Source organism: Egretta garzetta, unplaced genomic scaffold (assembly GCF_000687185.1).
Source record: "Egretta garzetta isolate BGI_Z169 unplaced genomic scaffold, ASM68718v1 scaffold172, whole genome shotgun sequence".
Taxonomy (NCBI): Eukaryota; Metazoa; Chordata; class Aves; order Pelecaniformes; family Ardeidae; genus Egretta; species Egretta garzetta.
Window position 1 is genome coordinate 3,883,752 of NW_009258951.1, and position 11,871 is coordinate 3,895,622.

Here is an 11,871-nt window from a genome sequence, read left to right on the forward strand (position 1 = left end):
GGAACTGGCATCCTCTAGTGGCAGGGAGAGGTGAAACGGAGGCGGCAATCTTGGCTTCAGTAATCAATTGCAGGGTGGGGAGGGGGGCAAATAGCTGCTGTCCGCCTTTATGGAAGACAGCTATGATCACTGTTACGGAAGCTGTTGGTGCTCAGTTGTGCGTTGCAACGTCGTGTGATGCTTGGGTGAAAGGCACTGAAGAAGCATGAGATTACTGTGCAGTTAGTTTATCTTGCTCCGTTTGCTAGGACATCCTGGAAAGATTCCCAAGACAGTTGGTACAGCTTCAGCGGGTCTGTGGATGAATGTGAATGGGTTCTTCTATTGTGCTTTTAAAACTTTCTTCATCAAAAAATGATGATTCATTGAGCTTGGCACTTACCCAAGTATCCCTTCCATGCCTAACTTCCTCTTTCAGAAGAGTTTTCTGTAGCTTAAAGATATTGAAGCATCTTATCTTTCACAAATTTAAATGTGTATAGTTTCCCAAAACAACTAAATAGGGGGAATGAGAAGTTTAAAACAGCAATGAAGAGTCCTGACTTTACCAGCAGAGGGTGAAGAAACTTTTTCTGAGTATTTTAGGATTATCGTTATATTTATCTTAGGCGTTTTCATTTTTAAGTTGAATTTAAGATGGCAGGGGGGAGAATCTCGCACTCCTTTAGTATTCCAGTTAGTAGGTTTAACGCGGAGTGCTTGTTTAGGGAATTGTACAGGAGACTGTGTGGGAGCAGCTACTTTACTCCAGGAGCAGAGGTGACCAGCAAAGAGAGAGAATCTGGACCACTGCTTGGCTGGTACTGCATCAGGCTGCTGAAGTTGTTGCAGGAGAGTAATGCTCTGGTATTTTTCAGCTTGCAATCAGAAGAGCAACACTGAAGAAGTCCTTTACCCCAGTACTTGTGGGAAGTGCGTTAAAAAACAAAGGAGTACAGCCCTTGCTGGATGCTGTCCTGGAATACCTTCCCAATCCTTCAGAGGTTGAGAACTATGCTATTCTTAACCAGGGGTAAGTATATTCATGAGCATATGAAGTGGTCTTGGAATCGGGTTTCAAAGCAATGTCATATGTAGCAGGAAACATTACTAACAAAATACATGCTTGTTTACCATTTGTATTAAACAATGCCACCAAATTTTGCACCAACTTCCAAAACAAAGAAAGCTCATTTCTCATTTGAGGGTTACTGTTTATACTGGTATTTTTAATACACATTAAAAAAATTAATATCTCATGAGATAGTTCTTTAGAAATTAATGGTTACCCTCAAAACCGTGCCTACTGTAGAGAAGAGAGCACATCTGCAATGTGTAAACAATGTTTTATTCTTTGGATGTGTTTGTTGAAGTAGATGTGCCTTCACAATTAAGAAGCATGAAACCCAACATTAGAGCCAGCTCTTAACTATTCCAGTCATGGCTTAGGGGTAGCCATTAGGTCTTCTTAATATGTTTGAGTTGTTCAGACAATATAACGATAGCTAAATAGAATTATGCTAATAAATATAGTTTATGACTTTTTCTCCAGCAATTACCTGACTCATTGAGTCCTCACTGCTGCTGTGCCTCTTGCTGCCTCTAAGGTCTGCCTGCTAGGGTAGACTAAAACTTCTCACGTGGCTCATGAGCACTGTCAGAAGAGTTACCGCAATGACTCTTCACTCTAAAGCTGGATTTGCTCGTGAGTGTATGATTAATTGCTTTCATGGCAAAATAGTTGGGTGATATGAAGGACTAGTGGTATTTGTCACAGTTTCAACCTCCTTTCTGGGATCTGCAGTTTCTCTGAAATGCTCTCTGAGCATATAGCAGCTACATATGTGAGCATCTTTAAGTCTTTATTATAAACCTGTGAAGCTGAAGGCCTTTGGGACTTTTCTAAGTTGGGGCTCCTGTTTAGAGGAGGCTGCCATGCTTGCTTCATAACATAAACTCCCTCTCCGTCCTTGTTTTTAAGGGATTCTGAGGACAAAACCAAGTTCCTATTGAACTCCACTAGAGATGATTCCCAACCTTTTATCGGCCTTGCTTTTAAACTGGAGGTAAGCTGTTAATATTTCCCTTTTTAATGCAGCAAAACCAGTAGAGAAGCAGAACATTTCCTGCAAGAGTTGGTGGTGTACTCAAGTCCTACTTGCACCGAGCTATTGATGGCTTGTCACTGATGCCTGGGAAATGCCTTTCCTTTTTGGGGAAAAGCTTTGTGTTTTGAGTGTATCTATTTGTGCATGTGAAGGCTTTTTTACTTGGTCACCGTCTGTATGGTAAAGCTAAACTGAAAGTATCTAGAGAATGGATACCCAGAACATTACCTCGCTGACTTTATTCAATTGCTTTCAAGTTTCCCATGGTACCAGTATCTGACCTCCGCAGAGGGACTTCAAAAGTTGTACTCACATTGTGTTAACCCTGAAGGAGGAAAGGAGGTATCCAGATTCGTTATTTGTGATTTGAGTAGAAAGCAGAGTGAGTCCAAACAGATGGTACTACCAAAATTTATGTGGAATGAATTTTAAAATCAGTTTGTTTAAATTCAATTTAAATTTAACTTCCTTTAAAAGAACTGGTTTCAACCACAAAATCCACAGATGTATCAAACATTGCCAAATTTGGAAGTTATAAAATGGGTTATGTGCCTCAAATTCTTCACGATTTTCTTAGTCAAAACCTGGGGGATTTGTTGGCTTATTTCAAATACTTTCAGAGAAGAAATCCTGGTTTTGTTTGAAGTTGAAAACAACAGAACATAAGAGAGTTGAGAGGGAGAAGCACACAGTTTTTACCAAACAAGTTGTTTGCTGCTTAGAGAGTAGCAGTTTAGATTTTTCATGTGGAAAGTGACTGGCCGAATTACTAGCTAACCTATGCCTCTGTTGGGAAGGTTTAGGACTGGTAAAATTGGTGAAACAGAGAATTGCTGGAAGATGGCCAAGTTCCGTTCCAGAGCCAAGTGAAAGCTGAGACTATGTTAAAAAAAGCTTCATTTACACATCTAATGCATAAATTGAAGACAGTCAACGCCAAGATCGTGCTTGTAGTGTTCTTGTCTCCCAGAATGATTATATCTGATTTTTAATGAACTTTGATTCCAGGCTGGCCGTTTTGGGCAGTTAACCTATATTCGAGTTTATCAAGGGATGCTGAAAAAATCTGATTACATCTATAACACCAGGACTGGGAAGAGAGTGCGTGTGCAAAGACTTGTCCGTATGCATTCAGACAACATGGAGGTGAGCGAGAGGTACAATCCACATGGATTGCCTTTTGAACCACTCTTACTAAACAAGCTTCGTGCTTGTCAACTATCTCTGAATGATGATATGTCAAATTTCTGCTTTTGCTGTTAATTCATACTTGCCCGTAGCGCTTAATAGAGCTCTACAAGAAACTGGAATGATCTCTAGTGCATTATTTCCACTGAAGTGGAAGAATCTTTGCCCAGGATGCATTATAAAACAGCTTTGAGGTGACAGCCAAAGAGAGCGTTATCCCCCACATTCCATACTTCTGGGAGAGGGGAAATAGGATTGGCAAAATATATAAAAAAAGTTTTCTTCCATGTGATTATTGAATACAATTCTTAAATTAAAAATTGGTTCTCAGACTGCTGTAAATATTACACTTTCATGTTTAAGATTCCTGAACTCTATAGCTGGGTCAGGACTGCCTGAAACTTACTATGTTGCTTGCTTCACATCCACCCGAGTTGAGGTTTCCTTTTTGTGCTTTGAAGAAAGAGATGGAAGATTTACAGAGCATTTTATCAAAGCTGGAATTTTCAAAGGAGCTTAGCTTAAAGCTTTTAAATGCAGTATTTATGTATCTTCTTAAAACTACGTGTAGTTTGTAATAGATCTTTCAGTGTTATCTAAATGGTAAACTTTTCTTTCTTAAGGATGTAAGTGAAGTTTATGCAGGAGACATATGTGCATTGTTTGGAATTGATTGTGCTAGTGGGGATACGTTCACGGATAAAACTAGTACGGACATTTCCATGGTGAGTACACCTTTTCATTTATATGCCTCATGCATTGGAATTTACCAGGATTTTGATGTAGAAGTTTGTAATCATTTTTTCAGGTTAAATATTTTTTGATGTGTATGCAACTGCAAATATTTTTTGTGATGTTTTGTTATACCTTAAGGAGCCTGAATATATAAAGTATGGTGTGTACAAGAGAGACACCTGTTTACGACGCTTGATATCCAATGTGTTACTTCAGTCTTAGCAAACTGTTCTGTGCTGTGGATGCCATTACCCCAAAATATTAAGCTATGTATTTGTGTATGTGTTTAAATACATCCGTTTTAGTTACATATATATATTTACAAAATCTGATAGGAAGCAGAGTCTTCTAACTAGTGTGAAATCCAGAGATCACTTCGCATCTAGGAAGCAATGTTGGAAATAACGTGGTTGGCAGTACAGTGTGTGTTATGTTATAGCCTTGTAGTAATCCTCAGGAGAGTTACATGATTTTGTTACGCTATGATACAAGCTAGGTAAGTAGAAAGGTCATCGCTGTTTGTAACCCAGAGTTGTTGTGACCAAACGTTTCTGGAGAAATAACATTACCGGGTGTAGTGGAACTCGGTTGTATGATCTCTTCTTTTATGGCCGTTGCAGGAATCAATTCACATCCCTGATCCTGTCATTTCAGTAGCTATGAAGCCTTCCAACAAGGTAGGAGCCTATGAATCAACCTTTTTCTGAGTTACCTTTCCTTCGCTGCTTTTAGAATTTTATGCAGGTTAGCAATTAAATGTGGAACCATAGACAAAAATGAGCAGTGTTTTAAAATGTTCCATCCAAAGTACTTAAGAAGATATTCAGATAACTCAGCGTGTGATTGCATTAGATGGCATCACTTAGCTGTAAAGAAGATGTATGTCTTTGACATGGGTGGATAAATGAGGACTTGGGAGTAACTGAAGGGATAAATAAGAGTTAAAAATGTATGTCTGTGCTTCAGAAAATCACTTCATGAGAGTAGAATTGCTAAGCAGTGGATTGGAAAATTTGACGCCTTTTTGTTGTGTGACTTCTGGATGTTGAGTTAATGTCTTCTGGTGTGTGTAATTGTTTTTCAGAATGACTTTGATAAATTTTCAAAAGGCCTGAACCGGTTTACAAGGGAAGATCCCACTTTTAGAATCCATTTTGATGATGAGAGCAAAGAGACCATTGTTTCTGGAATGGGGGAACTGCACTTGGAAATCTATGCCCAGGTAATTTGGAAAGCAGGTTCCATGGACTCTGCTTTTGACTGTTTTCCCAACCAAGAATTCTCCTTCCTTTCTGTCTGAGACCAAAATCTGTCTGCAGATGGGCTGGTGCCAGCCTTTGTGCCCTATTTTGTAATGGGGTGCGTAAGCACACGTCAAGTTTACAAGATGTTTGGAGATGTACAACTCCACTTGCTTTAGTGTAAATCAGGATCCTCGTGTGACAACTATTTTGAGATCTTCCTAGCAGGAAGCACTGTGGCATTAACATGAACAATGCTAGCCACTTCAGGAAGAGCTTAACTTTTTAGTCAACTTTTGAAGATTCTTTCTCTCCAGTGGTTCTATTTTGAAGGCTTGTAATCTATTTAAATTAAACTTTTGCCTGCAATATTTTACTTTTTGCTTCAAATCCGTAAAAAAATTGTATTAAGCACTATACTTTGCTTTAGCAGCCTTTGCTTATAATGAATTTTACTGCTAGCCATTTTCTACAGGAGACAGAAATGTTCTGTTTCTGTGTTTTTAAATGTATCATTCCATAATAAGAGATGATGCAGGCTGGAGGGAATAGTTACTTACAGTGATTTATTTGTTTCTTTCAAGTTGACATCTATACTTCATTTTAGTCTAACACAGTAGATGTATCTGAAACGTTGACAAGATGAAGAAAAGATAGCTTTTTGTCTTGAAAAACTTAAACTTGAGTAAAATAATTAATGCTGTTCCCTTTTCCTGTATCTGAAGCTATAAGCCCTAAACAAGACTGACTGCAGAATGACAGCGAATAATTTGTGGCATTTAAGAAAAAACAACAAAAAACCCGCCCACCAAGACCCCAAAAATCAATCCAACCCCAAGCCAAAAAACTGGCTAGCCCTAATTAAGTTTCTCATTTCAGAAAGATCTGTAAATAAAATAATATCCATTCTGTTGCTCCAACGGAACAACTCTGTATTTCGTTCTGGTTTTTTTTTCTGCAGCGAATGGAAAGGGAGTATGGTTGCCCTTGCACCATGGGAAAGCCAAAAGTTGCCTTTAGGGAGAACATCTCCGCACCTGTACCGTAAGTATCCATTCTGGCAACAGAAGTTTTTAAAATTTATTTTGATGCAGAATTTGGTTACGTAGCAGGCAAAGTGCCTTCTGGATTATCAGATCAAAGCTCAATGCATAGGAAAAGTTTAATTGAGGAAGGACTTTTTTCTTTGTACCTTGATTGCATATCCACCCTCATCAACTTATCTGCCCTCCCTTCAAACGCTTACTGGAGCATTTCAGCTCCTTCCATTGCAATATCAGGTGACCTGTTACTCCGATGCATGTTTTGGCTGACGGCTGTCCTGTGTTACTTGAACGCCATGCTGTGGGTGCCAGAGAACTGTCATTTGCCAGGGAATGATCTCCTGCGGGTAGAAAATAAAACTGTAGAAAGTGAGAAGGTATTTTCTTTAACAATGCTGAACAGGAATTGACTGCAGTAATACAGCTGTATCCAGGCTGATTATAAATAGGTTGATCAAGCACCAGTGCAGGGTAGGCACTACAACACGCAGTCCTGTTGAGCTGTCCAAGTACCTGAAGTTCTCCTGCAAGCTTTTTTCAGCCTGTTTTGTGCTCCATGCTGCTGCAACTACATTTTTTTTTTTCCTTCATCTAGGCAAGTTTTGCAGCTCAAGCATGTCTATGTTGGATTACCCTTACTGTTAGTGCTATTGGTATTTTGGGATACCTGCCCTTCACCAAACAGAGTACAATGAAGAACCAGGTTTTGTCCTGCCATTAGCTAGCTACTGCTTTTCATTAATTATGTCTTCATAGAAAACGTAGGAACTAAAACCACTATAGATGCTCCAACTTAACTGAGAGTGCAGTTGGGTAGGAAGGAGTGGAGCTAGAGCTGGGAGTGAGATCTCCGATTGTTATCAGTGGATGATCTGTAACAGGAGGCTGCACAATCAGGAACTTCTCTTTCAAATTTTCTGCCTTTTTCTAATGAAAACACTTGTTCAGATTGCAAAATTATGATGGGGAATAGCATACAATGCAAATACTGTTTTGGGAACCAAAGTTTCTGCTGCTTTCTTGTGTGAACTACTGGGGTAGACGATGCCTCTGTGTGCTGGTCCACCACTGCTGTCCTTTAGCGTAGAGGCACTCCGCAGCTCCAGCTGGAATGCAGTTAAGCAGTCCAGGATGCTGGCAGCTGCTTTTTCCCTTTAGCCCTGGCCAATTTGGCAATTGTATCTCCCAAGAGGAGGGAGCTGTGAATGACCAGTGTATTGAGCCTCTGCCATTCCCAAGAAGGCCCAGGAATAGCTGAAAATCACTGTCTACTGATACGAGTTGGAGACCTGTTGTCTCCTGCCTGCATAGGGGCAGAAGCCGGTAATGCTGAGGCAGATAGTGATTGTTGCCCTAACCTCTGCATGTCTGAGTTGGAGGTTATGCAGTTGGCAGTCTTTAAAAAAAAAAAAAAAAAAAGGCTTTTTAGAAAGAAGACTTTACCTGAGACACCATTTCGTGAAGTAGAATCAAGTAGTCAAATTCAAGATACTCATCACTTCTTTTCTGCAAAGACAAGATGAAAAGGGCTGAATCTAGGGCTTCTCCCCACCTTAAAAGAAGTGAATCAGTTCTCTTTGGTTATCATAAAAGTTCTCTGATATATTTCAGATGAAACTGGCAGCTCGTGTTAACGTATAAAGCAGATGGAGTTTAGTTGTTATAACAAAACAAAAAGATACTGTGTTGTATTCCTGTGAATTCCAAAATTGCATCTGAGAGACCGAATGTGAAACCTAAAACTGTGCTAATTCCCCCCTTAAAGAAGCTAGATATATCTCAACTTCAGGAACTCATTTGGGAACACCTGATTCTACAAGGTGTCAATTTAACCCAAATAGTCCTAAATGAAACTGTCAATAGGATAAGACTTGGAACGTGCTCCGGAGGCCTGATAGTGGATAACAAGTTACCAGGGATTGTGTGAGCGACAGAATACCCACTGGCCTTGAGAGCATTCTCCTTATCTATCTGTTCTTCAGGGAAAAGAAAAGGAAGAAAATTACTAGGGAGAGATGACAGTTGGTTTAGTTTAATAGTCTTCTGTCTGCCTTATCCTTAAATTCATCTGGTTTGTTAAAGGGGGTTTTACAATCTTGCTTGTGCACAGCCCTGCAGCATCTGTGAACTGCTTTCAGACAGCCATCAGAGGGAGCAAAACGTTAACAAATCATGCTCCCAGAATGAGTTTCTGCTTTTCCTTCATACCTAGAAATTCATGGGAATTCACTGGCTGTTCTGAGTGGCCAAATGTTGGGGCTCTCAAAGTCTGTTCTGAAGACTCCCAATATCTTGGGTTTTCTAAATACGAAGTCCTGCTTCTTTGTTCTAGCTTACATACTAAACTTCCTTGAATTTAAAGTTGACCATCCCTTTAGGAGTTATTCTTAACTCACAGTATATTTTCTACAAACTAGTTTTAGGTTTTCTCTCTTCTCTCCCCTCCTTCCCCCTGCCCACCCCCCAAAAAAAAATAGTAAAAGTAAGTTTGGGAACGACAGAGTAAAAAAGCTAATACTGAGAGTGGAATTAAATTGATATTTTCTTTCTTGATTAGCATTTTGACGTGAACTAGCAGATGGATAGAGACTGCAGTACTGCAAACAAAAGCAATGTAGATTGTATTTTATTGAATTTGAGGTGCAGCCTGTTGCTATTTGCCTAGACACGGCTATCGCAGAGGTGTCACGCAGTATTACTGTGACTGATTGCTAGATCATGGTGTAGATCAAGAGATAAACAACAGTATTCCAGTGCGTGTTATGCAGATGCAAGAGTACTGTCAGCTGGGCTTACATCAGAGATGAAAGGCAGGAAAGTAATATAAAACTATAATGAACGTGATGACCTCCAAGTGGAAGAGTCCATTTTCATAACTACATAAGCATAGAGTACTGCTCTTGCCAAGAAGACAGAGTTTCTATAAGAAAAATTTATAAAGAGGAGTAGTGATCCAAAATAAAGCCATCAGTGAAAGCCTTCATGATTTGCTAGAGAAATAGGGCGGGTGGAACAAAAGGCAAATGCTGGCTTAAAAATGAACTGGACCAAGAAGTTCAGACACAATTGGGGTTTCTTGCTTAAGAAGTTGGCTTCAGCTGTAGTCCAGTACATGCACAACTGCTTAGCTCCTAAATACTTTTTTTATTGCAGGGCACTGATAGTAACTTACCACTTGCTTCACATGTTTAATTTGGGCAAGTTGGAACTTGGTGTTTTCGGTTGAGTTCTGCCATATGACATAGCCAGAGGCGACCCACGCTAGCAGATGGATGGGCTCCATTTCTGGGGACACGTTGCCATGGCTGTCTGGCAAAACAAAATTAATAATATACATTAAGTAAGATTCATGGAGTTGCAGCCATTAACAGAACCTTATCACCTAATAGTAGGGTTTGGTGCTAAAGTCACTTGCTTGCGTTCCTTGCTGTGTCAGAGACCTTCCATATAATCTTGGAATAGCAGCGACATTGCCACTGTGTCTGTTTTCCTCCCACTTCTTTCCGTTAATATATATTCCATAAAGTCTTCAAGACAGGTGTTGCTCTAAAGCAAGAGCAGACCCTAGTACTACAGTCGGGGTGTCTGATGTACAAACAGGGAGCGGGACGCTGGTAAAGGAAGAGGTAGCGGTAGCAGGTGGCTTCCAAGAACAATCCCATGCAAATCACGTATTGGTTCGGGATTTCAGAAGCAGTGAATAAATTTAATAGTGTTGTGATTGACACACCAGCGTGGATAAGAGAGAGTGAAGCAGCACGTATTCAGAGCAGGGCTAATGGCCTGATTCCCCCATCGGCCCTGGCTTGTGTGGAAGGGGCTCCCGTGTAGATCATGGACCACCACCAGTTGAGCTCAGGTTTGCTTCTGGCCATGGAGAACACTGTCTCAAAAACTTCCTTCTCACCCAGACCCCTTCTTGGTACCTGGTATGTTTTCTGCCACAAGCTCTTTTTCCAGGCTCTTGATTCGATTGTAGAATATGTTATCTGCTTCATCTGTGTTCTTAAGTTCTCCTTCAATTGTGAATTGCACATCTGGAGCAATGTTTTTGTTGCCCAGATGATAAAGAACCTCAGCAGTGCAGTTAACAGTACTGTCCTGTTACAGAGTTAATTATGTGTATTAATATTTCATTAAATACAGGCATAATATTGGTAATTTGCACTTACAAAATGTTTTGGTTTTTTTTTTCTTTATGTAGTTGCTGTTTTCTCTGAGTCTGGTCCATAGAGATTTGTCATTATTTAAGACAGGGTTAAATTCACAGTATTTCTGTGACTATAAGGGCAGTTTTCTCTCTGCAGCGGTAGAAAGGGCAGTGTTTGTGGTGCAGAATGTCACTTGTGCTATGCAGTTGGCCTCAGGGGTTCAGATAACTTCAATCTGAATTTGAATGACACTTTAGTGTCCTCGTCATCCCTCAAGCTTTTCTTCTGTCACAGTGGTAGGCACCAGATATTCAGGGCTTTTATGGTGTAGAAAATGGGGTTCCCTTTCGGTAAAATTAAGCCTTCCCCCCCTGATGTGCAGTATAGAAAAATCTGAATCGACACCCAAGCATTGTGTGTGTCCACTGGCCCCAGCCAGGATCAGCAGCATAAAGCGTTGGCTTTTTATTACACATCAGTAGTACCAACTTCTGCCCACCAAATGTATTAATTAAATAAATCTGAACTCACTTTGTCAAGGATGTCTTCTAACACCAATTCCAGATGGTACTTATGCCCGACATCATCGATGTCCTAAATAAGGAAAACATTAAGAAGGTTTATTTTGTAAAATGTTGACTTCACTTGGCGTTGTGGAAAATATTCTAGTTACAGTGCAACGCTGCAGCGGCGCCATCCTCTGCAGGGCCCGTACAGCGCTAGGACGATCGTTTCTTTCTTCCCGCTGTGTTCATATGCACCTGGTGCAGCACCCGATGAGCGCCTTCTTGTCCGTTCCTAATCTTGTACGCTACTTGATTGCCGTATTTGGGCTCCCCGTATGATTATGTGCAATAACGTGCTGCTTGCTTAAATACTGAGATAAGACGGTTCGTTAATTTGGTTCCTTATGTTAAGTCCACCTTGCACTTTGTTATGAATTGCATCACGTCGTGTATTTTTTGGGTATCTACAACGGTGACTTGTTCAAGCAGGTTAGTTTTGCGATAACCCCTGTTCCGGCAGGTTTACCAGCAAATCTGGAGCAGGTCAGGGGCGAGGTCTGTCCCGTCGTCAGGGAAAGCGCAAGCGGGGAGGCTCGGCAGGCACCCGTGCCTGGGTGGACACCAGGGCAGGGCGCGGGGCACGGTTCCTGCAGCAGCGTTGTGGGCACAGGCGAGAGAACACGACGCGGGTTTGGCAGCGGGGCGCAGGCGGGGCAGACCTGCCCGGCTGTTAACCCAAGGGCAACTCATCAACGGGCCGCGCTCCAACAGCCCTCGCAAGGCCGACGCCTGCGTGGCCACGCGCTGCGGGATGGGACGGGACGCCCTTGGGTGGCTGTTGGATGGGTGACCAGAGTTTTCGGCCGCAAGAGTGGCACGTGGCAGCAGCGGCAGGCGCGAGAAGACCGCGCTGTGGGATG

At 41.3% G+C, this 11,871-nt stretch overlaps 2 protein-coding genes across 2 annotated transcripts in view; one reads left to right on the forward strand and one right to left on the reverse strand.

Moving 5' to 3' along the window:
- GFM1 (G elongation factor mitochondrial 1) overlaps positions 1–11,871 on the forward strand; it is a 24,222-nt gene that overhangs the window by 6,515 nt on the left and 5,836 nt on the right. The window contains exons 6-12 of the mRNA XM_035890000.1: positions 858–1,012; positions 1,961–2,045; positions 3,096–3,233; positions 3,899–4,000; positions 4,631–4,687; positions 5,095–5,232; positions 6,213–6,295. Coding sequence (XP_035745893.1) covers positions 858–1,012; positions 1,961–2,045; positions 3,096–3,233; positions 3,899–4,000; positions 4,631–4,687; positions 5,095–5,232; positions 6,213–6,295 — 758 coding nt within the window. The remainder of the gene's footprint in view (positions 1–857; positions 1,013–1,960; positions 2,046–3,095; positions 3,234–3,898; positions 4,001–4,630; positions 4,688–5,094; positions 5,233–6,212; positions 6,296–11,871) is intronic.
- Positions 6,303–11,142, reverse strand: LXN (latexin). The gene is made up of 6 exons (XM_009634313.2): positions 11,119–11,142; positions 10,977–11,039; positions 10,221–10,395; positions 9,467–9,603; positions 7,738–7,800; positions 6,303–6,635 (listed from the first exon to the last, which is right to left on the reverse strand). The coding sequence occupies exons 1-6, from the start codon at positions 11,140–11,142 to the stop codon at positions 6,540–6,542; spliced, it is 558 nt and encodes a 185-aa protein (XP_009632608.1). The 3' UTR covers positions 6,303–6,539.

Excerpts from the sequence above, each read along its gene's own strand:
- LXN (XM_009634313.2), bottom strand. The coding sequence starts at position 11,142 with ATGGCGCCGCTGCAGCGTTGCACT. Across the intron at positions 11,040-11,118 it reads CGCCGCTGCAGCGTTGCACT|GACATCGATGATGTCGGGCA; the intron begins GTAACTAGAATA and ends TTCCTTATTTAG. Across the intron at positions 7,801-9,466 it reads TTAAACATGTGAAGCAAGTG|AAAAGAAGTGATGAGTATCT; the intron begins GTAAGTTACTAT and ends TTGTCTTTGCAG.